The 27,240-nt window shown below is 41.6% G+C and overlaps 1 protein-coding gene across 6 annotated transcripts in view; it reads left to right on the forward strand.

Moving 5' to 3' along the window:
* RIPOR2 (RHO family interacting cell polarization regulator 2) overlaps positions 1–27,240 on the forward strand; it is a gene marked incomplete at both ends in the record, with an annotated part of 214,105 nt that overhangs the window by 143,695 nt on the left and 43,170 nt on the right. For 5 of the 6 annotated variants that reach the window (XM_084228464.1, XM_084228465.1, XM_084228467.1 and 2 more), the window contains 6 exons: positions 16,575–16,710; positions 17,877–18,032; positions 19,262–19,340; positions 20,395–20,418; positions 21,443–21,496; positions 24,813–24,962. In XM_084228464.1, the coding sequence (XP_084084590.1) occupies positions 16,575–16,710; positions 17,877–18,032; positions 19,262–19,340; positions 20,395–20,418; positions 21,443–21,496; positions 24,813–24,962 (599 nt within the window). Of the gene's footprint in view, positions 1–16,574; positions 16,711–17,876; positions 18,033–19,261; positions 19,341–20,394; positions 20,419–21,442; positions 21,497–24,812; positions 24,963–27,240 lie in introns of those variants that run through there. The other variant, XM_084228469.1, reaches the window with a different exon arrangement.

Consider the following 27,240-nt stretch of genomic DNA (forward strand, 5'->3'; position numbering starts at 1 on the left):
GGTACAGGCCAGATGTGTGGAAAGGTGAGAGGATTTACCAGACTCAGAGCGGAGAGCAGAACAGGTAGACTGATGAAATACACTGGTGAGGGGAGCAGCAGGTGAGACAGGAAAGGTCTGCTGTGCCATGTGGGAATCTTCCTGGCCAGCCGGGAATTGAACCAGTGTGGTAGAGGCTGGGGACAGCTTCACAGAGCTGCGCTCAACCTGGGAGGCCAGGCGCAAAAATATTTTTATGACAATGTTTTTTATGAGATATCAGTATACCCAGATTGATCTAAATTGTTTAATACAAGGGAAATATTTTTATTTTCTGTATTAGGAGTCCTTTTAAGATAAAGATTTTAATATTTTAAAATATTTTGATATCAGTGAAATTGTCACAGAATTAACAAACTTACAGATTTTTATGAAATAGCTACTCTGAGTGACAATGATTTTAAAGAATGGGTCTTTTTCTTTTAGGTTTGCACTAGATAGATTGATAAAAGCAAGAAAAATCAGAGATATTATAGTACAATATACATTTTTCTGTATCCTTGTGAAAGATTTAGTATGACTGAGTAGTTCATCCAGATGGCTTTCGATGTCTTTGAATTCCTTAGCTAGGAAAAGGAAAGAAGTTAGGGCATCCACTGGGGGGGAAAAAAGTAATTTTTCACGGGGAAAAGATGAGTAGATTAATCTTCCTGGGAAGGAACTTTATGAAGAGAAGTTTTGGTATAAACAAAAGGCAACTATATCTTTGTTAACATAGACCAGGTTAATTACTCTTTTTTGTTGCATACCATGAGTTTATTTTTAATTAGAAACATTTAAACATAGAATAAAGTATTAATACCCAACATTAGAACCTTAAGGCATGCATGCTTTAAATTCAACCATAACATTTTGAATTAGTTTTTTTTTTTAAAGATTATTTATTTATACAAGCACTGGGTACAGTCAGAAGCACGGGGGTGGGGAGAGAATTCACCAGAGCCAGAGCGGGGAGCAGAACAGACAGACTGACAAAATACACTGCTGAGGGGAGCAGTGGGCGTGGCAGGAGAGGTCTGCGCGCCATGTGGGACACTCACCAGGCACTGAACCGGGGACCAAAGTGGCACTGCAGAGGCTGCGGGCAGCTTCGCAGCCCAGTGCTCAACCACTGTGCCACCAGGGGAGGCCCCTGAACTAGTTTTTGTTTAGTTAAACTCTAGATCGCGATCTCAAAATTTGAGATTTTATTAGACTTTATATAGGCCGTTTATAGTTAATCCTCTGTCGGCAAAAGACAATGACCGACATAGAGATTTTGATTTTCATTTAAAATTTTGATCATTTGTACTAATTTTAAGAATTAGTTATTTTACTAGTATTTGTGAAGATACTGAGAAACTTTAATTGATTAAATTTTAGTTGTTAACTCCTTTAGGTTAAAAAATGTCTTAAATTTTTAAGACTCTTTGGCTTGAACTTGGCTTGTAATTTGTTTGACACATCCATTTAACCAACTTCTTAATATCCTTTTTTGTATCAAGGAGATTTCAGTGAAATAGAAGCTACAATCCTTATATAGAGTGTCCAGTTTTAACCATTACTAAGGACCTAGGACTCAAGACCCATAATTGTAAAGACCAGCAGTTTTTACTAACATTTTTAGACAAAAAAACATTTTTGAGTTTGTATTTTTAAGAAATGATCCTTTGCCTTTACATTTTTTCTGTTCTATCTCACTGGACAATTTTTTTTATTATTTAAAAAGTACTTTTTTTAAAGATTTATTTATTTATTTATTCATACAAGCAATGGGTACAGTCAGAAGCACGGGAAGATGAGAGAATTCACCAGAGCCAGAGCAGGGAGCAGAGCAGGCAGAAGGACCGAAGTACACTGCTGAGGGGAGTAGCGGGCACGGCAGGAGAGGTCTGCGCGCCATGTGGGACCCTCACCTGTGGCTGGGGATCGAACCGGCCCTGCAGAGGCTGCGGGCAGCTTCGCATCCCAGCGCTCAACCACTGTGCCACTGGGGAGGCATGGATTCCCACTTTTGGATTTCAACAGCATCCATACTATGGTGGCTGTGCAGGGGGTAGAGGAGGACAACTTAGAGCAGGATCCCCTGGCCACTTGGATGTAATATCTTTTTATCCCCTTGAATGGGTCTTAGTGCTAATCCACAGAGATTCCATGTGGAAAGGTGAGATATTTTTACCGGGCTAGCTGATTGCCTTAGCCATCACCCTACCTTTTTCCAATTATTTAAATTTAAGTTTTCGTTACTAGCATCCCAGAGGCATCTCTCTCTTTTTTCTTTTTTAAAGATTTATTTATTTATGTATTCAAGAGCTGTGGTATAGGCCAGAGGTGTTGGGGGGTGAGAGGATCCACCAGAGACAGAGTGGGGAACAGACAGGCAGACTGACCAAAGTACACTGCTGAGGGGAGCAGCGGACAAGTCAGGAGAGGTCTGATGTGCCATGTGGGTTGCTCCCTGGCTGGCCGGGCATCTCTTTCTGGTGGTTATCAGGAGATATTTTAACTGTTACCCACCACTTTTAAGTAGCCCACCACTTTTAAGAGATCCTGCAATTGTTTTTTAAGTTGTTTTTCCCCACATGTTGGTGTATTTCCCATTTTGCAAGAAGTTAAACTTGTCTCCAAGATAAGGAAAGATCAAAAAAGAGACAAGACAAGCCACTTAGATATCTGACAGGGGATCTGAGGCCAGGATGGGTTGCTGTTTTTTTTTTTTTTTTTTTTTTTTCGTATCGAAGCTTTGCATCTTGTCATGGGAGTCTTATGGCAGCTACCTAATATTTAATTGTCCAACTGGTGCCCTTTTTTATATGGCCTCTTAACTGGCTCTGAGATAACGGCAATGTTAGGCAAAAGAAAAACAGCATTGCTAGGTGAGCCTTTTGGCCTACTAATTTTTTTTAAAGATTTATTTATTTATGCATAAAAGAACTGGGGTACAGGCCAGAGGTGTGGGGTGCAAAACAGGCAGATCTACTGAAATACACTGCTGAGGGGGGCAGCAGGTGAGACAGGAGAGGTCTGTTGCGCCATGTGGGTCACTTCCCTGCTTGGCCGGGTATAGAACTCGTGCTGCAATAGCTGTGGACAGCTTCATAATGCTGCATCTTAACCCCTGTACCACCAGGGTGGCCCCTTTTCTGCCTACTTAAAACATACAGCATTTGGCTTTTCCAGCCTACTTTTTGTAAAGAAAACACAAAGAATAAGGCAGAAAAGATAGCATGACTGCTCTGTGAAAGGAACAGTCCCAAATACCATTCTGTCACAGGCTCAAAGGTCTGTGGGGCTGTGACACAGCTGAGGTGGACGTCCTCTCCCTTCACTGGGTGAAGGAACAGTTCATGATCCCTGGTCAATCCATCCCTGGTCAATCCAGGCCAGCTGGTCACTGATGATGTCCCCGTTCTGCGCCACATTGTTGTGACGGGAACTTTGTTGCCTTGAGGGACGCAGCAGTCGCGGAGCAGGTTTGCAAGGGAGACTCAGCTACTTGGGCAGAAGTTCTTGTGCAATTTATTGAAAGCACACAGGCTAGTAAAAGCTGGTCATGCAACAATGGTATGAGGATTGAAGTCTGGAGGTTGGGATAGGAATGGGGGTCAAAGTTTTACGGGAACAGGGAAGGGGACATCGGGACCATATGTCAAGAGCCATTTGCGTCAGCAAAGTATTTTATGTTATCACAGGCAGAGTTATTCCGAGACCACCATGGAGAGAGTGATGTAATTAGGTCAACAGTGGCCTAGGCGTCCCCAGGCCTGCCTTGTGATATGAGCTCTACTCCATAGGTAGTCAAGGGATTCTCTGCTGTGATTTGTAGATAGTAAATAGGTCACAGTTGCCCATGAGTGGCCAGCTAGTAGCCAGGTCATAAGAACCCACAAATTCCTACCAGTAAATTTGAGGTTTTATGGGTCACAGACAGCATTCCTCTGGCTGAGCTGCTCAAAAACTCTTTAACACGGATCTCCCCGGTGGCGCAGCAGTTGAGCGCTGGGTTGCGAAGCTGCCCGCAGCCTCTGCAGCGCCGGTTCAATCCCCGGCTGCTCCCCAGCCACCGGAGGAGGGTCCCGCATGGCGCACAGACCTCTCCTGCCACCCGCTGCTCCCCTTAGCAGTGTATTTCAGTCCTTCTGCCTGCTCTGCTCCCTGCTCTGTCTCTGGTGAATTCTCTCACCCTCCTGCGCTTCTGACTATACCCAGTGCTTGTATAAATAAATAAATAAATAAACCTTAAAAAAAAAAATTTGTTCTAAAAAAAAAAAAAACTCTTTAACAAATAGTTGTTTTTTACATCCAATATTATAATAGATTAAACTCATTGAATTAAATAAGAACCCATGAGTCCATCTTGACAATCCTGACTATAAAGAAACAAACAAAAGGGTTCTGGAAAGCTCTTTCTTATAGCAGAAAAAAAGTGACGAAGTTCAAAGAATACCATTTTGCTACCAACTATCCTAGTAATACTTGATTCTGGAAAGCATCATCAATGGATGTTAAAACTCCTGGGTTAAACAAACAAGATATGTACACAATCTCAAAGTATCTCCTTGCCAACTATGTACATATCACCAAGGCAAAAAAAGCAACTCTGCAGAGGGGAACTGGCCAACCTCTACCAAGTGATTGAAGTTAACATCGCTAGTAATGGGATGTGCCTGCTGATAAACCAATGCCTTGAGAAGGACAACAAGGACATTTACATGATGCCACTGCCAAAAAAAGCATCGCAGGAATCTACTTATGAGAAAACATAGGTCAAACCCAAACTTAGGAACTTTCTAGGAAACAAATGGTCCATACTCTAAAATATCAGTGTCGTGAAAGACAAAGAAAGGCCAAAGAATTATCAAGACACGTTACAAGAGGAGCAGTTCAGAATTATGGAATGGAGTTGGGAATAAGGCAAGATACAGAACATTTGGGGACTGTTGGTAAAATTAGAACAGGTCTGGATATTAGATAGTAGGATTGTATTGATTTGATATTCCTGATATTGACCATTCTATGGCAGGGTATCCATGTTCTTAGGAAATACCCATTGATGTATTTAAATATATTTTCATCATGTCTGCAAGTTGTTCAGTGGGGAGGTGAATACATACATGTGCAAATTGCCCTCAAATGATTCTGGAAATAATGGTTGTGTGTATGTAGGGAGATATGGAGGGATGACAAAATAAACATGGCAGATGTCAAGAAGTGGTGAATCTGGGTGAAGGATGTATGAAAACACTTTGTACCTCTCTTGCAACTTTTCCATAAATTTCAAATTATTCCAATGTCAAAAAAAATATATTTTAATTGTCTTTTGAATTGGCCTTCCAAAGTACCCATGGCTTTAGTCCTCATCAGTCAGTGCTCAAAGTAGTTCTCCTTTTTAATTGAAAAGCTGTTATCTTCAAAAAGAAGCTGGTTTCCAACTACTCTTGCTTTCACTATTCAGATTTACATCCATTGTTCTGGAGGTAGCCAATGTTTATTTTTTTTTTAAGATTTATTTATTTATACAAGCACTGGGTAAAGTCAGAAGAAGTGTTGGAGGGTGAGAGAAATCACCAAAGACAGAGTGGAGAACAGAACAGGCAGACTGACGAACCACACTGCTGAGGGGAGCAGCGGTCACAGCAGGAGAGGTCTGCGCGCCATGTGGGACCTTCACTGGTGGCCGGGGATTGAACCGGCACTGCAGAGGGTGTGGGCAGCTCTGCAGCCCAGTGCTCAACTGCTGTGCCACCAGGGGAAGCCCTGTTTATCTTCTTTATAAAACTTCCTGGCTGCTGTGTCTCATTTATTCCTCTGTCTTTTGAGACAACACTATTATTTTAAATATTATTAACAGCTGATCTTATTAAGTACTTGCTACATACCAAGCATTGTGTATAGAATCTCATGTGCACCTCCCCAAAATCCTCTGGCATGTCAGTTCTTTTTTTACAGATGAGGAAGTTGGGATCAGCGAAGCTAAGTAATTTGTGTAGATTTATACAGCTGTAACCTGTAAAATCCAGGGAAACCCACATTTGTCCAAATTCTTGTCATCTCTGCTATGCTGCTTCCCTTGGGGCACTGAGAAATAGGTACCACTTAAAATTTCACATTATTTCTTACATCACAAGTTGTCTCCCATCTGCTTATTTTCTTCTCCAATTGAATCACTGAAACTGTTTCAAGTGGAGATTAGTCTGGTTCTGTTTGGATCTGGAATGTGTGGCATCCTACCAGTGTTGAGCATATAATATGTACTTTAATAATTGGGTTGGTTGATGGACTCTTAGAAGACATGGAAGTAAAACCATTGATACCAGCTTCCAGGGATTCTTAAAATGAGTAATTTTTCCCTAGGTAGTGGAGCCTAAATCTTCATTATTGTCATCTTTGTGTTTCATAAGCACCCTGCCTTTTAGGAAGCACTTTCTAGTTTTCTATATGTTTTTAAGCAGAAGTCTGCCATCGACAGGAATGATAGGAAGTCAGGTTAGAAGACTGAAGGATGCTCTGATCTCAGTTGACCATTACAATGTTTGTGTGTTAAAATGAGGAGGAATTACTACTCTCATTCTACAAACACCAAATTTGAAGCTCAGCAAGCTTAGTACTTGTCCAAGCAGCTAGTAAGAACATCTGACCTTGGTTCTTGCATCTCTTTGGTCAGGACTGAAACTATGTTGAGTTGTTCTATAATTATTTTTATCTCTTCACATCACTTGTCTTATCAGTGGAATGTATCACACAGGCATTTATCATTTGGTAGGCAAACAATGTTGACAACTGAGAAGCAAACACTAGCATTGCTTTGATTTATTTTAAAGCAGTACATTTTAAAAAATAGCCAAGGACTTAAATATATCTGCTTTTTTTTTTTTTAAGATTAGTCAACTGTTCTGTAATAGGGACCTTGCAACCGTATAATAAGCAGACACCTATTTTTAGGATTCATCTTAAATAATCATTTGGCAGGGCAGGCTATTTACATCTGGCCACATGCCTCTTGCAGACAACTGAATTATACTTTTGCTCTTGACCAAGATTTGGGGGAGCATAAACAGGATGGCATAGTTAGGAAAGGAGAATGAACACAAATCAGGCATGAAGAAATGACTCAGAAAGCATAGGGTGGGGGCCTCCCCTGGTGGCACAGGCGATTGAGCGCAATGCTGTAAAGCTGTCCACAGCCTCTGCAGCGCCGGTTCAATCCCGGCAGGCTGGCGAGGGTCCCACATGGTGAGGCAGATCTCTCCTGTCACGCCTGCTGCTTCCCTCAGCAGTGTATTTCATTGGTCTGCCTGTTCTGTTCCCCGCTCTGTCTCTGGTGAATCCTCTCACCCTCCTGTGCATCTGGCTCTTACCCCGGTTCCTGTATAAATAAATAAATAAATCTTTAAAAAGAAAAAAGAAAAAAAAAAAAGAAAGCACAGGGTGCGGGGGCAGGTAGAATGCTGCATCTTATATGACTTCACTGGGGAAAAGAGTCAAATCATGAAAGCATTCAACTTCCAGGTGGTTGCTTATGGATAGAGCTTTTCATGTCCTGATTTCTTGGTACTTCCTTTTGCAGAAGGAATGACTTTTTTCAGACTAAATAGTGATTTTTAATAACTTTATTGATTCAAAATTCACATGCCACAAAATGTACTCATCTGGAGTGTACAGTTTGAGCTATGTTAATGTAAACAGTTGTGCAGCAATCACATCACAGCTTTAGACCTGGTCTGCCACCCCCTAGAGTCCCCTTACTATCCTTTACCTGCTCCAGGAGACATTTGAATTAATGGCAAAATTTTAAACTTTTACAAGCTTGTCACCCCAACAACCTGCCACCGGACCTTCTGGCCATTGACACATCTCAGAGGGTGAGTCCCAGTCTAGCTTATAGAGATGGGGTGACACTGGAACTATGGCAATGATTTGTTTCTATGTTGACATTTCCTCCCCATTAAAAATGCTTTGGCAAAAACTAAGATGTCCTTGGTGACATCACTCAGAAGCCACAGATGGCTCATATTTTCTGTCATCTAAGAAGATCTTCTAGAATTACCTGTTTGTGTTGTTAAAGAATTTGGTTAAATTTTTTAAAAAGAGAAACACCATAAATGACTTTCTTCCCAAGGGGTAAGGAAATGATGTTCAGCTATTGTCTTGTTTTTTAAACTTTCATTTTATGTCCTGTATCTCAAGTATATACAAATGCTAATTTGCTCAGAGAGAAATGAGGTTTCATCCTTCCATGGTCTTATTATGTTACAGGGAAATCTCCTGGGGGAAGTGAGTTGACCCAAGTTATGAGCCCTGATCAGCATGTCTAAGGATTCAGGACAAGACCCAAAATCAGACATGCAGAGAGAAATTAAAAAAAAAAAAAAGTATTGTTTATAAAGGGAATGAGAAAAGGGAGGAGAGAGGAAATTAATTGATGGTCTTACCAGCAACACCATCTGAACTGAGACATCCAGATGCAAGTGAAAGTCAGAAAAGAAAGAGTGTTGAGAGCAGGCATGGTAATTAAACCTGCCATGATCCCAGAGGCCCCCCATGGCATGTTGGGTGTTGTAGTCTTTGGGTCCTGAGATGGCATGGGCATGAGGGCAGGGTAGATTTCATAAGGTATCAGGGGGTAGACTTTCTTCAGGATGTCATTCACTGGCTCAGAGTTTGCTCCTTATTGTTCCTCTAACAATTATGCCTTTGGCTAAATCTTGCCTTTGGCCATATCTTAAAATCAGGAATCCAAAGCACATGTAGTATAGATTTCCTCCTTGGTTGGCTATTCTACCCTTATCCAAAGGAGCACATGGAGTATAGGGTAAACCTGCATTCCCTTTTAAAGAAAAAAGCTAATTTATAAAGCTCTTGATATAACTCATAAAAAAAGGAATCTGATAGAAAAAGCAGGAAACAAAATTTAGCATGTGCAATGCTAAAAGTTAGTATGAATTTTATGGAAAGGGAAGAGTTGAGGATAATTAAGTACAACAAATTCTACTGATGGCTGTCTGTGGGTGTTAGAAATGGAATGGTTCTTCTCTCCCCTACCTGCCCTGCCTTCTTCCTACTTTTCTGTATTTGGAATAACTAAAAATAATTTAATGAGTACTATGTCCTTTTGTTACAGGGCAGCCCCAAGGGAAAATGGGGTTACATGGGTGTGAATCCGCACCCACATGCTTAAGACTAGACTCAAGAACAGGCACACAGAGAAAAGTTGATAAAAGGCTTGTTTTACAAGAGAAATGAGAAGAGGGAAAACAAAGAGAGAGATTAATTGGTCAATATATCCTACTGGTAACACCATCTGCACTGAGACCCTGGGTGCCAACTGAAAGCAAGAAAAAACCAAGAGAACGCAAGCCTACATGTGTTAAATTTTATACCAAGCATGACTGTTACCCTTAGTTCCCAGCAACTCCTCCTTCAGGAAGTCAGAATCATGGCAGGTTCATGGCATGATGGAAATTGTAGTCCTCAGTGCCTGAGAGCTCTTTGGCATGGAAGTGGAATCTATAAAACATCAGTGAGTGGAGTTCATTTAGGACATAATGTTTCCCCAACACTTTCATGAGTATACTTAACTCTAACGATCAATATGATCAATATTAACATTCCTTCTAGTTGACTAGTCAGCTTATTTAGTTGCTTTATAGGTTAATTGATGCGTCCAGCACATCCATTCTGAACTAATCAGTTTGAAGGTTCACATCTGAAAGGTGTTAAAAGGACACTGGCTTGTAACTGGATCTTTCCCTTAGCATGCCTAACCTTATGGGCCAGCAAGAAGAATTATCCAAATTTGGGGAGAGAGGCTTGCCCACTCAGACTAATCAAACTCACAAGGATACCAGTTTATAAAAATATAATGAGGCATTAAATTGTCACCCAAAATGCAAATGGCCAACAGACATATGAAAAAATGTTCAACATCACTTGTAATCAGGGAAATGCAAATCAAAACGACCATGAGATACCATCTTACACAGTGAGAATGGCACATATTAAAAAAACTAGCAACAACAAATGTTGGCGAGGGTGTGGAGAAAAAGGAACTCTTCTGCACTGTTGGTGGGAGTGCAAACTGGTCCAATCACTATGGAGAGCTGTGTGGAGATTTCTTGACCTACTAAACATAGAGCTTCCATATGATCCAGGTATCCACTCCTAGGTATTTACCCAAAGGACACAGAAACATCAACTCCAAAGAGCACCTTCACACCTATGGTTATAGCAGCACTGTTTACAATAGCTAAGCTTTGGAAACAACCCAGATGCCCAAAAATAGATGACAGGATCAAGAGGATGTGGTCCATATACACCATGGAATATTACTCAGCCTTCAAAAAAGATAAACACATGCAATTTGCAGCAACATGGATGGCGCTGGAAGGGATCATGCTCAGCGAAATAAGTCAAAAAGAAAAAGAAAAATACCAGATGGTCTCACTCATAGCAGGAATTTAGAAAACCTAAATAAGGGACCAGGAAAAAAGACTAATTAATACAAAGTTAAAATCAAAAAGACTAATTAATACAAAGTAAAAATCAAAATCAGAGACACACTATGGGGTGGGGGAGGGAAGGGGAGAGAAAGGACTAGGGTCAAAATAAGGGGGGGTTGCAATTGTATGGGGAATATAACCAAAATGATAATGCATACATTGTGCAAAAAATGAAAAATGATGTAAGAATCATTTTATATAAAATATTTTATATAAAATAAAAAATAAAAGAAATAAAAAATAAATAAAAGAAAATATTAAAAGAATAAAAAAAAGATATGGAAATAATTTTAAAAAATTGTCAACTCCCCAGAACTTGCCATTTTTATTCCACTTTTACTATCAGTGCTGGCCCCACTACCATGAGCTAGTTTAGTGCCTGTTGCTTAGGCCTGCTATAGACAGATCCTTTCGAGGTCCATCCTCTAAGCAACCCCCAAGGATCATTACTATGAGTCATTCATTTAATCTTAAATTTCAGTTTATCTCTGCATTCGCCACATAGCTGGCATTTCCGCTTTGAATGCCATTCCTGCTGTATCTTTTCTTTGTGGTTCCAAACAGGCCATGAGTGGTGGGATGGAGTGAGAAGAGAACTTCTAGTCCTTTGATTTCTTTTTAAGCTCCTTTTAGCCCTGCCATCTTCAGTCTCGATGCTTTTGTCCAAACACTACCTGCTGACTTGCGGAGCTACTGTCTAATTTGAACAGACTCAAGGTCTTTAGGTCACATAGTGGCTCATAACACCTACTAAGGTCCAGCGTGCCCATGTCACTATGTTAAAACACAGCATGTAAACATCTACACTCATTCTACTGTCAAAAGACTCCTCCCTGTCCTACTCCCCAACCCCCTGCCATGTGTTTAATTAGACCTAACACTGCTTTGCAGGAAAGAAGGCAGAGTTTTCACTGTACTAAAAGTCAACCACACTGTGGTTTTCTGGCTTCCTGTGCCAAGAGGCTCAGCTCAAAACAGTAGAGGTTGTTCAACTCTTAGCTAGGTGCTCAGAATTCTTTCCATAAATATAGCCGATGTCTTATATGTTCTTGTATGTGAACTCTCTTCTCTCCAGTCCCAACTCTGTCTGCCATTTCAAAACATGATGCATCATACAGGTGATACATAAACAAACACATTCCCTTTACAGAAATTAATACAATAAGAAAATTAAAATGTTTCTGATTCTCGCTCAAGCCTACCTCTCCATAGACTGTGTGTTTGGAACTTTTGGAACTTTTCTATTCATGTGCATTATGTTGTTTTGTTTTTAGAAAGCATTGTTTTGTACTGCAGTTGATCCTGGGGATCTTTCTATGTCAGTATATTTTTAATGACAACATAGTATTCCACCCCATGGTTATGCCCTAATGTATTAGCCATACCCACAATGATTATCTCATATTATTTTAATTTTTATGCTATAACATTGTCTTGAACCTCCCCATATATACCTCTTTGTAAGGAAGAGCTTTTCTTCCTTTGTAAGGAAGAACTAACGTACTTCTCTATGGGAGCAACCAAAGAGTTTATGAGACTTGTTAAAGCAATGAAAACAAAAGTACTAGATATTTTATATTTGAAGTTGATACTATCAAAGTGTCCTCCAGACTTGGGGTGTGTAGGGAAAATGGAAGTGATCAGGTTTTTCCACCCTCCCGCTATTAGCACCTGTGGTCTTACAGTGTGGACACCTGGAGCATGGTATGGGCATGTGTAAGTGGGCACACCTGAGCCGAGAGACTGGGCATACAAGGCATGGCAAAGTAGAACGTGTGGTGGAGTGCGGTGGAGTACAGTGGAGAGCATCAGAGAGGGTATAAGGATTTGCGGGTAGGGGGGCCCAAGTTACTGTCTCCCTGCTGGCTTGTCTCCCCTAACCTGTGAGGATGATGTCCAGGGCTCCAGGATCCTCTTTCAAGCTGCCTGAACTGATGACAAGCCTACCCAGCCTTGGAGGGTTGCAGAACAGGGTGCCACTTTACACCCTGACCATGATTACTGCAATTCTATAGTAGTCCTTCCTTTAGGTGAAGACATTTGTTTTTTGGGGGGGGGTTTTGTTTTGTTTTTAAAGATTTATTTATTTATACAAGCACTGGGTACAGTCAGAAGCACGGGAGGGTGAGAGAATTCACCAGAGCCAGAGCAGAGAGCAGAACAGGAAGACTGACGAAATACACTGCTGAGGGGAGCAGCGGGCGGCAGGAGAGGTCTGCACACCATGTGGGACCCTCGCCGGTGGCCGGGGATCAAACCGGCGCTGCAGAGGCTGCGGGCAGCTATGCAACCCAGCGTTCAACCGCTGCGCCACCGGGGAGGCCCTAGCTAGGTGAAGACTTTTGGATGGCGCCCCTGCCATTAAAAAGCAAATAACTTTAGTGGGAATATACCAGATTTAAGTCCTTAAAACCTAAAACCAGCAGCGTAGCCTTAGGGGTAGTTTTTGCTGGAAGCTAGGAAGAAAGCATTGCCCTTCTTATTTTCTTAGGAAGCCAGGCAAAGCCTGAAGACTTAGGGCCCCAAGAGGTGGGAGTGGCAACATTCCAAAGGATCTGAGTTAAAAGATACCTTGCAATGAAGCTGGATCCTAGTGGCAAAGAACTCTCACCCCAAGTTAAGAGTTAGGGGGTGTGGAGCTAGGGGTGTGTTTCATAAACTCTTGTTCCAAGTACCTGCCATTCTGCCTTGTCCCAACTCCATTCCATTCTCCAAAAGCCTTACTGGGTGGGAAGCGTTCACACTTGTTTTAGGACACTCTTAAGACACTGGGTCAGCATCTGGGGAGCTGATGGCAGGATAGACATGCTTGGCCTAAACTAGAGCTGGGTCAAATTCTTTCCTGGGAGATAACCATCATTTCTAAGGCCAGAAGGGTAAATGAAAACTGCTTACCCCCTCAAATGCCAGTGGTCCCCCACTGAACATGTAAATATAATAAAAAGCTTCCCTAGCAGTTTATTCATCTGAAAATCCAGAAGCAAACATTTGTTCTCTAGAATTTACCTCTCTATTTAGAAAAAGAGAAGAAGGAAAATTATTTCACAATGAAGGTCTTGCTTGACTCACTGATGTTTAATTCATTTAATGAGACATTTCAGCTTGGCAAAGAAAGGCTTATTTAAGTATGGGGCTAAATAGTATTTTTTTTAGAGTTGGATTTGAGAAATTGTAGCAGATTATGTTAAGGGACTTTTTAAATTTAACCAACTCATCATCATCATCTTTTTTTTTTTTTCTTTGCTGAGCTTAGAATCACCTGGAGATCTTTTCAAAATCCTGTTCTCCAGCCCATATGCCCTCTAATTTAAATCCAAAAGCCCGGAGTGGGAGCCAGCCATCAGTAGTTGAAATTTCTGATCAACAAAGAACAGGGAAAAAAAAAAAAAACTTGGGGGCTTAAATAGCTCATTTCTAGGTCAATCATACAGTTTAAAATAATCATAGACAATCATACAGTTTAAAATCAAGACAATCAGTTTAAAATATTTCAAATATTGTCAGTCTTTTTCTGTGATCAAAGATTTTCGTGAGGCAATAGATCTATGGAACAATAATTTACTAAATGTGATACCATGCTAATAAAATTTGCCAAATGGAGGCCAGAAACCAAGTCTGGGGTTATGAATGTATTGAGTACAGAAAGAACAAACTACGTTTTCTTGATATTTTTTACAAAGTTGGCATGTGATAGACACAAAGATAAGCACAGACACGCTTATGAGCCTAAGGAAGGTGTTCTTAATGAAAAGTGGACAGATCTCTTAGTCACCAGCAAAGAGCACTTAGAGAGCCTCATTAAGGATTTAAGTGAATCATGGTTATTTTTGAGCCATGGGGGTAGAAAAGGGGAACCAGAGAGAGGCTCTTTGCACCTGCATTTTGTCCTGCCATTTGGACACTAGAAATTAATGCCACTGCACATGCATATTTCCACTTCACGACTTCTAAAATTCTTAAGAACATTCCAAAAGTGAAGCTCCTCCCTACCCCCTCCAGCTGGAATGGGTGGGATTCAAGTCCCACAGAGATCAAAGAGCAAGCCTTTGCCTATTGTAAGGCCCATTGCCCCGTGAGTCAGCACCTGTACTCCGCAAGAATGCATAAACACACCAGAGCTGCTTTCTCTGGGGGAAGCCGGGTGGGAAGGGGATTTAAAAGCCCTCAGCAGCCTGGGGTAAGGTTTGTTTGTGTTTTCTCCCTGGGGAAGCGACTCCCTCGAAACCTCCCTTTGCTGAGCTGCTTCCTAGAGCTTGGAGTAAGGCTAGAGAGGGTGGCCTTCCCATTACATCTGGATGGCCGCAGGAGTGTTCTGCTGTGGTTAGCTCTGCTTACTTGCCCGCTGGGTCTTTAAATGGCAATTGTGGACACTCTGCAAACACTCCAGCCTGGGGTCTGGAAGCCCTCAGTCTAGACTGCAGCAGAAACCTGCTTGTCTCCCCACTTCTCTGGACCGGACTGAGGTTACCACTGGGACAATGGTATGTTCTTGGGTTCCTCCTGACCCAAAGGGAATTGGGTTACTGAACAGTTCTAGGGCAGCCCTTTGGGGGAACTAACCTTGAGCTTCTCTCCAGTTGAGGTTGTGTCTTGACAAAGCATCTCCGTCAGTCAGGATGAGTCTTGACGAAAGGGAGCGAGTGACTGAGAAGGGGTTGTGTGCTTTCTGCTGTATTTTCCTCTTACCTTTTCTTCTTTCTTGCGTTCTTATCATAACCTAGATTATCACCACTTTTGTGAGCGCTCCCTTACCCTTCTTACTTTGCATTGCCACAATCGTGAAAAGATCTTACCTTTCAAAATACACTGAAGGGTAGAAGAAGGGAGATCAAGTGTAAGTTCATCTCTATAGCAAGCTCACCCTTTTAGCCTTAAGACTTTTAAGTGGCATCTACCTGACTGCTGCAGGGCCTGGCTGAGGCTTGACCTATTTGTGGTTTTGCTGCATTTATGGTTGAACTTTGCTTTAAAAAAATCTCTGAGGGAAACCTCAAGTCACATTTTTATGAAATTCATATTTATCACCCAGTAGGTGGGTGTGTAGTTGGTGATGTGTCTGGAGTCCCAATTTCTAGTGGGGTTATGGACAGATTTGCTCACACCAGCGAGCAATTCTCAGACACCAGTGGGGTGTTGGAGAATTCAGCTCAGTTGTGACAATTTACCTGCAGATAGTGTCAGACTGTCCAGGTAAAGGGCTCTGTGTTCTAAGCCCTCCCTCCACTCCAGAGGCCACCAGCCAGCCCCATCCAAGGTTACTTCTGACAGACAGGCCTTGAATAGACTTCCACAGATTGTGCTACTGACCAGCTACTTATAAACCAGGTTCCCCCGGACACCCACCACAGGTTTGATTAATTTGCTAGAGGCTCGCGGAACTCAGAAGCCCATTTATTTAGTAGATCACTGATTTATTATGGAAGGGATGCTTATGACAAGCATGGGGGAGAGGCAGAGAGTCTGGCCCCTCTCTAGACACACCATTCTCTCCAATCATCACGTGTTCATGAACCTGGAGGCTCTTCACAGCCCCTCCTTTTGGGCTTTTATGGCGTTTTATTACATGGGCATGATTGATGAAGCCATTGACATGCATCTTAAGCTCCAGCCCTGTCCCTGCCCTGGAGTCTGAGGGTAGGACTGATTTAAATTGGTATCCTGGCAACCAGACCCCCTCCAACCCAGGTGTTTCCCCTGCATTGCCTTTATTAACATAACAAGAGACACTTTATCATCACAACACTTTGGAAATGTCAGTGCTTTGGAGGGGGAGCTGTGAGTCAGGAACTGTGAATACAAACCAAAGAGGTCTGAGATACAGATTTGGTCATCTGAATGACCAAACCTATCTTGCTTATCTTTTTTTCCTGCACCTGAGAGTTGAACCTTTGCCTTAAAAAAGAGTGTGTGATGGGAAAGAACCCTTCCAAGTGTCTAGTGGCCTCATGCATGACTCGCCCTGCCTGGTGTCACACCTTTTATCATTGTTGACAAGTTTAGTGTCTTTTCTGTCTGAACCTGCCTATAATTTGCCATAATCTTTTTGCTGTCTTGCAGGATTACCAGCCAGACTCCCAGAAATCATGCTGGTAGGATCCCAATCCTTCTCCCCTGGAGGGCCCAATGGGATCATCAGAAGCCAGTCCTTCGCGGGGTTCAGCGGCCTGCAGGAGAGGCGATCCAGGCAAGTAGTGTGCCCCCCTCTCCTGGGATGCTCTGAGGAAGGTCTGTGTGCAGGTGTCTTATCAACGCACATGCCCCATGAGTGCACATGCAAGCACACACACACGCACACACACACCATTTTAAAATACTAAAAATTAAGTGCTTTTCTTTCTTCTCAGTGATTTAGAATTTCCCCTGCAGAGAAGATGGCTGTTTAAGGCAGTAATGAGGGTCAGGCTGCCACTGTCTATTGGCTCCAGGGAGGAAGCAATTGTCATTTCGACTTGGGCTTGGGAGAGTTAGTCTTGTGTTTTCCCTGCGATGCTCCTCATCTAAAATAGGACTTAGGGCAGCCCAAGAAAGAAAGCACAGGTAGTGAAATAGGTAACGTAGAATGAGTTGGTGTTGGACTTTCCTGACCTAAGGTCCTCTGCTCTGAGAATCCTGTGTGCCCTCTGACCTGCACCGTCCTGCACAGGGTGCTGGCAGGGGAAAGTAACTCACCTGGGAGGCACCCAACAGGCAACTGCCAGACTGACAGCTCACACAGCTCACTGCTGACAGTGGGCCAGTGGGTGTTCCTGCCTCTTGGTCTCCAACCACATCTGGAGTCTGCAGCCTGCCTCCCTGCACTAATAGAGATGTTGAATTTTGTTACACCTAAACACATTGCTCCATAAAAATCTTGAAAAACAAAATAAAACTGTCTACCTGCAGGTACTTCTCCTGAATACTGTAAGAAATTACCATCTATCATGCTTATCACCCTTTATCACAAGTATTCACTTATATCCTGGTCAAATTTAATGGATGCCTATACCTGATGTTGACACTGCACATATATATTTTGAATTGGATTATAGTCTGCTCCCTGTTCATTGTTTCCACCTGGAAGGTGTGTCCTTGGCTTCCGATGAGGTTTTAGTGGTGTGATATGAGTTCACGTTACTGCAAGCCAGGCTTTGGTGCTGGATAGCCACTGCTGGCAAAGCTTCCAGATATTAACAGTTCACAGATCTAATGCCAGGAAACTAAATGTAGTAATTGCTCAGATCGGTTAATATCCAAGGGAAAGTTACCTCCCCACAAAGACACTAATACAAACATACAAGATAATGGAGAAGCATTTCTTTAGTCAAATCCTTTTGGATACTGGAGACTCACAATTTCTTTTTTTCATGACTCTTTTTATAGATGCAACTCCTTCATTGAAAATTCCTCCGCTCTCAAGAAGCCCCAAACCAAACTGAAGAAAATGCACAATTTAGGACACAAAAACAACAACCTTCCCAAAGAACCTCAGCCTCAAAGGGTGGAAGAGGTCTACCGGGCCTTGAAGAATGGACTTGAGTAAGAACCTTGAACCTCACAACACGCTGAATCCTATTCAATTATTTTTTTTAAAAGATTTATTTATGCATACAAGAACTGGAGTGCAGGCCAAAGGTGGAGGGGGTGAGAGGATGCACCAGAGACAGAGTGGGGAGCAGAACAGGAAGATCCACTGAAATACACTGCTGAGGTGAGTAGGGGTGAGACAGGAGAGGTCTGCTGCACCATTTGGATAGCTCCTCGGCCAGGGGGGATGGAACTCGTGCTGCAGAGGCTTCAGGTAGCTTCATAGGTAGCGTCTTAACCCCTTGTACCACCAGGGAGGCCCACTGTTCCCTTTTTAAAATGCTCAGTAGGGGCCTCCCTGGTGGCGCAAGGGTTAAGACGCAACCTATGAAGCAATCCGCATGGTGCAACAGACATCTCCTGACTTGCCTGCTGCTCCCCTCAGCATTGTACTTCGGTCATTCTGCCTGTTCTATTCCCCACTCTGTCTCTGGTGAATCCTCTCACCCTCCACACCTCTGGCCTGTACCCCAGCTCTTGTATGCATAAATAAATAAATCTTTTTAAAAAAAATGCTCAGTAGGAGTCACAGAAACCTAGTCTTAGATGATCATTTAGAAATGATCTTAAGTGTCTTAAATGTCTATTCCATTGTAGATATTGTTTTCTTGCACCATAATTGAGGAAGCTGTAAACGAGGCCCAAAGGCGTGAATGTTGCATTCCTACATCATATCATAACCTTGAAGGAGACCAGAGCTAGTAATGTGTTTATATTTAACTCGGTCTACTGTTGAATTTCACTTAGACAATGTTGATAGGCCTGTCCATTTTAGAGATTACTGAAGAAGGGTTCTAAAACCTTCCTAAGTATGTGATAGGGATTATTTGCTCAGAATAAAACTTCCCTGGCGTGTCTTGAGACATCTGCAGCTGGCACTGGACTGGACTAGAGAGAAATCTGTGAGACTAGATCCCGGACTGACTTGATCACTGTCTGCCTCTGACTTCCCCATGCTTTTTGCCTTTATGGACTCAGTCTCACTGGGGTTCTCCTTTTTGACCATCTGGGTAGAGCTTTTAAGTTGTCAAGAGACTGGGACAATACAGAGTTTCTCCCCCACCGACACTGCCTGTCTACAGAGCAAGGGTCAGATTCTTAATCCCCTTTCTGAGGGAAAAGGTCAGCACCACCACCAGATTCCACTGGACATTCATGATGATCTCATCTTATCTTTGCAGTGAATACCTGGAGGTTCACCAGACGGAGCTGGACAAGTTGACAGCACAATTGAAGGATATGAAAAGAAACTCTCGCCTGGTCAGTACCGTCCTGTCTTGAGGATGTTAACATGCATTCCTCTTCTTTAACCATGTATCATCTTTTATGGAATGGGGATGAGGCCAGGGAAGAACCTTTAAGAAATGCAGATCCAAGGGGAAAAGCACTGCTCTCTGATTTGTATTTAGAAGGAAGAAAATGGCTAAGTTTCTTAATTAGCTTTATTCATGGTATTTTCCAAGCATGTTTGTGCATGTAAACTATAACCAGGAAAAAATACTTAAGAAACTACCTATACTTCTTCCCCTTACTGAAATGTACAGTGTTGTCCTTCTCAGAGGCTTAAAGGTTAAAGGCTTTCAGAAGTTAAAGGTTTTATATTCTAATAATATCAGGGTATAAATTGCCCCCTTCTCCCTGGAACTCCTTGTGGAATGACCTTGGGAGCTTTGGAATGCCCTTGACTGTCTTTAGTGCAACAAAATACTCCTCCAAGGAGCACAGTGGCAAGTGGGAGGAGTTTCCCCCAGGACCTAAGGGAGGAGTCCCTGATGGGCCTTGTGGGAAAGCGTACTGGTTAGACTGTGATATTTCGGGCACAGAGTAAGTAAACTTACCTTCAAAACAATTTATGGGGAGCATATCACCGCCCCCAACAACTCTTCTTAAATACCAGTTTTACATGTTTAAACAGGAAAGCAAATCTTTTTTTTTTCCTTAAACACATATCTCACTGCTACATTTTATGCTAAAGATATTTTTTAAATGAAAAAGTGAACATGAATTTACATGTCCCCACTATGTAGAAATCCTTGAAGCAAATGAGAACCTTAAAGCTCCCAACAGGGACAGAGAGTTGGGTAGAATTCTGGATACAGAGTAAAGATAAATACTGGTTCTTAGACATATTCTTATTGGTACTTAAAATAAGTACTTTTTAGAAGCAAACATCCAAAAATCCAGCAAAATTTTGTAGGATGGATCATAATTTTGCTGGTAATGCAGAAATGTAGATGACACTAATTATGAATATCAGTAACAAGTTTGAGGAAAATATGTTTTAATCCAGATACTCCTTTTTTTTTAACTTTAGGGTGTGCTGTATGACCTAGACAAGGTAAGTTACTGTTCTGCATTGGACTGTTGCTAAAAATAAAACCCGCATCCTTAAATGGCAGTTAGTGATTTCCTCTTAAGTATAGTAAGACCCTAGAAAATGGAATTTTTTAATCCTAGAAAAATTCATATTCTTGTCTAATGAGGATGATGAATAAGGACCACAATCCCCAGACCCAAGAATGGCTTCAGGTTATTTCCATTCTCGGTGTATTAATAAGTTTCCTAGCTTCCAGAGTTATTTGGAGGTCCTTATTGTGTTCTAACTACTGATTTCCATATTTCATCAAGTCAAGGACATCTTTGATTGGAAAGCACACCACTAATGATTTTATGGGCCACTAGGGGAAAAAAAATTATTCCAGCCAAATTCTGGCTGTTTTTTTTTCCCACTTAAAATTTCTACCTTATACTTAGTGACAAAACTTTTAAGACTATTTTAAATGTAGATTTTTAAATTTATGTGTGCTGCCTCTCTTTACCTGCCTTTCTGTGTCTACAGTAACTTTCATGCTGATTCATAGTATACTTTTTTTGAAGACGTTTTAAAGGGTAATTAAATTTAATACATGTAATAACAATATTTATAACTCAAATGAAGAAATGGCACATGAACTATGATTATCTTCGCTCATGCACAGACAATAGCAATTGTAAAATGCACCTCAATTTCAGATATGTATGAGGGGGTTGATCTTAGAGCTGATAAAATATTATAAAGGAATAGAAGTGTATTCTATAATACTGTTCTAAAGTGATCCAAGAATTTCATTTGATTGGCCTTCTTTGATGTCATATACAAAGTCTTCACTCAAATGCTTCTCTCAGGCTCTTCAACATTAAAATAAACACTTTCAATATTGATATTAGAGAATCTCTAAAATAGGAATAAAGATAGGAAAGGGGAAATGAGTGTTTTCCAGTATTCTTGATTATGAGATAATAAAGAAGATAGCCTCAGAAGTCTAGATCAATAAAACTATAAATGGCTGTACTTGTTTACAAACTTCTTGTTTTAATTCCAGCAAATTAAAACGATTGAAAGATACATGAGACGCCTGGAGTTTCACATTAGTAAGGTAATTGAAGTTCCTGTTGGTTTGCCTGTTTTCCCCTTCTCGGTTGCTGATGATTACCCCTTTGGCCTGAACAGAACATCTAGTCCATGGAGAATTTCTTCTCTGTTAGATTCATGGACAAATTAGCAATTAAATTCTTCAACAAGCAGTAAAAATGGAGAAAAACTGAAAACGGAGTGCCCAATAATGAGCTCAGTTATGCACAGTTATGACTGGACTTTCGTTCACAAATACATAAAAAGTCTTCCAGTGTTTACACACAGTGCTTTGCTGGAAGATTTGCAGGTAGAGACAAGATTGCACCAAACTGATGCCACCAAAAAGGTCATGCTTGCCTGCCTTTGCACTAAGGTCTCACATATAACTCAATACCTCACAAACTTCTTCCTAAAGGTACTGAAAGTACTGGAAGGCAACTGTCATTGCTCCCTTAGTCTTTCTCGAGTACTTACTTCCTTTCCCACCTGACATTGTTTCCAGGTGGTTGTTCACCTTCCTGGACTCCCTAGTCATGCGCCAGTCTGTCAGGGTCCCAGATGTCCAGCCCTGAACCTTACAAATAGTTCACTGATGCTCCAACCAGCCTAATGTGGAGTGGGGCTATTAGTCTCTTATTCTGAATATTCTAGAAAATGTTCCCTTTGGGAGCTGCTAGATCACAGCAGTAGTAATTCCCTGTTCCATACATACACATCCACCTCTGTCAGTGGAGAGACTGGACATTTTAGCAGATCACTTTACTAGGAATCAGGAGCCAGGGGTTCTAGTTCAGCTCTGCATGTATTCACTGGGCTTTGACATCTACCTGGGCCTTGACTTTCCACTCTGTGAAATGGGGCTAGGGAGGTATATGTACATAAGCTAGATGGTCCTTGAGAATTCTTTCAATTTAGAATGCTATGATGATGATCTATATCTGTGCTACTTCCTTCGTGCATTCTCATTTTGAAAAATATTTATTATTACCCTTAGGCAAAACTAAAATTGTTCCTGTTTCTGTTAAAATCAATCAATAAATCCATGATATCCACTAGGAGGTAATTTAATGTGGCAGGCAAGCTTTGACAAACTGCTCCATTTGAAAAACCCTAGAAAACTAAATCAGCGTTAGATTGTAGTCTATCTATCCATCTTATAGCTTTCACTGTCAGCTACAACAGTTTGAATGATTGTTAAAGATTAGTGGTGCTTTATTTGTAGTGCCTCAGACGCTGGATGCCTAACAAATTATATGTGGCTGAACAAGTCAGTCAATTTATTTGAGGGCCATTGCTGACATGTAGATAAGAAAGATTTGCCTGGAGATGCCTTGCTTCTGCTCAGCTAAGTGCATGGTTGTCCTTTATCCTAAAGTTAACTCCATCTGACTAGGACAGGTTGATACTGAAATGAAAATGAAGAATAAGCTTTTCTTTAAATGCAAAGTAATGGACCAAGTTGCTTGGGCGACACCACTGGCCCAGCGAGCAGCCTCTGTATTGGGAGGATTACAATCTCAGTCTTCAGTGCACTCAGTCCTGGGAAAAGGGTTGAAGGGATCATATGGGGGAAAGAACCTGGCTTGCATAGGAAGAGCTCTCAGTGATTGTATTTCAAAATGTTTTATGTTGACTTCCCACAGCTAAACAATTCCCAAGGCTTATTTAAAATTTCAGATTTCTGGCCCAACCTACTGAATCAGTATCTCAGAGTGGGGCCTGGGTATCAGCATTTTCACAAGCTCACTGGGTGAGGCTTAGCTTCATTTTAAAATATGAGGACCATCCTCTATGCCAATCACCAACCCAAAGACTTTATCAGAAGACATGCCACCTCTTCTCTCTTGTTATCTTGCTCTTGATCAGAGACAAAAACCATTGACCCCAAAGATGAAAGACTACTATTTCCAAAACTTGGCAACTCCTCTCAGAGTGAATTATTAGAGTAAAGAGCAACAAAGAATCCTTTACCTAGAGAATAATTTTCAGTCTTTTAATGTTCATCTTCCAACCTAAGTATAATTGTCTGTATAGATAAAGCAACAATAGAAAATTGTCATGGAGTAATGCTTTTCAATGAACAGCCAAAAATTTCCCTTCAGAAAAATAAGGGAATCTTAAACTTTGAAATCCATTATGTTCATCTCCACCTTCTGGATCTGCATTTTAAGCTTCTTCTTTTTTTGAGAGAACAAAGTTTATACTGACATGAAATTTTCAGGTAGTCCTTGGTCGATACATGCCTTCTAGAAGTAATAGATTTCATTAACTTCTGCTGACGCCTGTTAAGAACTGTCCTTTTTATCTGTCTGCCAGTTCCTGTAGTAAGCTGTGGTCAGCGCGTTGATAACTGAAGCTAGTACAAGTCTATAAAAATCATTGTTGTCAGGAATAACTAGGTTTGTTCAACCTAGACACTATTGATATTTTGCAACAATTCTTTGTGAGGGGACTGTCCTCTGCATTATAGGGTGTTTAGCAGAACCCCTGGCCCATGTCTGTTAGGTGTCGCTAGCATCTCTCAACTGTCACACTGAAAAATGTCAGATATCCCTCAGGTGTCATAATGGCCTTGGGTGGATTGAGAAGCATGCATGAAGTGATTAACAGGTTTCTATAATGAGGATGATCAATAGTCTTTTGCAAAGGGTGTATTATCCTTTAGTAGCATTAAAGATAAAGGTTCATTTCCATTGTTTCTATTTTTTCAAATTGCAATATAAGTTACATACAAGAGATTTCACAGTTCGTAAGTATTCAGTACTTGATGACATTGAATAGGTTTTGATAATTGTGCTTCCCTAATTTGATAATGAAGTTAATCAGTTCTTTTCCTCTCTTTATTGTTGAAGCTATTTACTGGAAAAGATCTTTGTAAAATCAGCTCAAATTAAAAAACAAAAAAGCTAAATCGGGATGTGTGAATATCACTTTGTGACACTTATCTCTTAAAATAAAGTGATAATAGCTCAGTATACTACAAGGTGTTCACCTTGGTGTGTGAAGCTGTATAAAGCCTTCTAGTGTTTATTCCATATATGAAAGACCCCTGTCTCCACTCTACAATACTTGTCTTGCACTATTCACTGATGTTCATTTTTGTTTTGTGGACATTTGTAAAGAAGGCTCAGAGGACAGTCTGTATTGAAAAAAAAAAAAAAAGATCATACTGGTCAAAACATAGATTGGTCTCTGTCTAAAAGGATGAGTCATCTACAAGAATCTCCTTGTTGAGATCAGAATCAGGAAGAATGTGAAGCACTTTTAGTGGCCTGTGTATCTTCTTTCAAGTGTGATAACTATTTCTGTCCCTGTGTTCCCTGCTCTGACTCTGGCAGGTAGATGAACTCTATGAAGCTTATTGTATCCAAAGACGCCTCCAAGATGGTGCTAGCAAAATGAAGCAAGCCTTTGCAACATCCCCTGCCAGCAAAGCTGCCCGAGAGAGCCTGTCAGAGATCAACCGGAGTTACAAAGAGTACACAGAGGTATGTGGAAACCTGGGTCCCATCGAAGATGTGGGTACCTTCCAAGAAGCAGGTCCTGCAGCCTCATTCTACTCTTTACAGAGATGTTTTGCTATTTGCCTTGCCTGCAATGGGGGGGGGGGGGCGGGAGAGGGGTGGATGGGGACTATCAGTGGAATTGTTTAAAATGACTCTTGGATAGTTTCGTGGAATCTGTTTATTTAGAGCCTTGACTGGACTCCAGTGCATGTACCTTTCTCAGTCTAAACCACAAGGGTTTGGATACTACACAGTCATGCACTAGCCAAGTCTTCATGTTTTCTGTGCTGTCATGCACAGTCTCTGCACAGGTAGACTACAGATCCTTGTCAAGACTGCAGTGAATGAATAAGCCACAGTGCAATGGTTTTTGTCATTCAGATTCTCCAGTGTCAAATCTAATGCAGCTTTAGCCCTGGGTGTTGACGACTTCGTAGTTGAGATGGCAACCCTGAATGCTGAGTGACCCTCACCCTCCTGCCTACAATTGTTTTAAGAAATGTTCCTTCTACCTCAGGAGGCAAAATAAAGAACCATGAACCCAAGTGGGCTTTCCTGTCTCTGAGGCTTAAGCCTATGACCCCGGGAGGTATTTGCTCCTCCTGGGGCCACCTGATACCAGTGTCTTTGATGAAATGACTGAATTATTAAAGCAGCTTGTCTCACTATCCCATGAGTCTTTGTTCAGAGATCCAGTTTCATGAATGAAGTCATCGGCCTGATGAAGGTCTGTTGGACAATTCCCAGAGCTGAGCGTCTGTCTTGGCCCTAGGCCGAGCAGGCCCTCTTGGGTGGCTAATTGGCAGGGTCATTTGAGTGTCCTCCAGCAGCACCTCTTGTCTGAACCATTTTTGTCTTTCATGACCTAAAATTGAACTTCTTCCTGAATTCACCTTTCAGAATGTTTCATAAATGCATAAAATAAAATACACAGGCTTTCGAAGGAAACAGATGATATTGAACTAGTCATTTCCATTTTATCAGCACAGTTATCAAAGTATTTTAAAAATACGTGACGTAGGCCTGTGGTTTACTGCTGCTTGATGAACACATCCAACTCAAGTATAAGAACCAGCACTGGCTCTAGTTGTTTGAAATCAAGATTTCTAAGTAGGAATAATTATAAATGATTTATCAAGGTGTCTGCATGAATGATGTGACATGAACATATATGTGATTCAATTGGTGTCAAGGTCGCAGGTGCTGGTATAACTACTGTGACTTGCTTTCTACATTCGTGATATGTCTACATATTTCTGAAACAAGGGAGCAGTTATCCATTGGGCTGTTCACAACCCAGGAGCAGATTCCTGACAGCTGCATGCCCTCGACCTTTCATGAGCCCGTTCAAAAATAGCCACCCTTCATCAAGTGCCAAGACACGCATCCTACGTTGCTCACAATCTCAAAGGTGTAGAGTGTGATTTCAACAAGAGGAAGGGCTGCCTGGGAGAGAGTGACCGGGGCTTCTGTAGCTTCGTAGCTCACTTGACACAAGTGGTTTTGTATCTCCACATCCTACATAGCCAGGATTTATCATGAAGGGCAATTAGAGCGAAATGGCATTATATGCTTTTGCATCTGTGATTCTCAGTAGCAGCTGTGTGGGTGAGACTGAAAACTCTGGGCCTGGGTATCCTCAGCTGTTTAACTGACCCCCTGAGTTTTTTAGAGATACTGGTAGCAGTTCTAATATGTGTGGTGATATCCTTGATATTTCTGGAAATATGTTCCCTCACTGAGATGCCCAGTCTTTGAGGAAGAAAATTGGTTTGTAATACCGAAACTGCTTTCAAAGCATTCAAGCTGCATAAAGCTCAGCCTTCTAGAAGTTTCCCCCAGCTTTGCTAAACTAGCTGAGGTACTAAGAATTGACCATGGAAGAGGCAATGCCATTTTCTTAGAATCCCTTCAACGCACCAAATTCAGGAGCATGATCTTTCAGAACAGAATAAAGGGACAAGCAAGAATTAGGGGCTCTGAGGTCCTTAGCAAACAAAAGTCAAATGGCAGCAACCCCCATGGAAACTCACTGAGCACTGTGCTTGGTAGGAATGGTTACCCTGAGCCTTGATCCTTGATAGAGGCTGATGGTGAGGGAGAAGCTGCAAATGTTCCCTCCAGGCTGGGGTGGGGACTGCTGCTAAGAATAAGCAGAGGTGGCATCCAAAGCTTAAGCTGGCCAAGCTGCAGAAGGGCCTCACTGGGGACAGCCCCCCCACCCCACCCCAGCACTTTCCTTTTCAATTTCAAACTCCTT

Source organism: Talpa europaea, assembly GCF_964194135.1.
Source record: "Talpa europaea genome assembly, chromosome: 2".
Classification (NCBI taxonomy): Eukaryota; Metazoa; Chordata; class Mammalia; order Eulipotyphla; family Talpidae; genus Talpa; species Talpa europaea.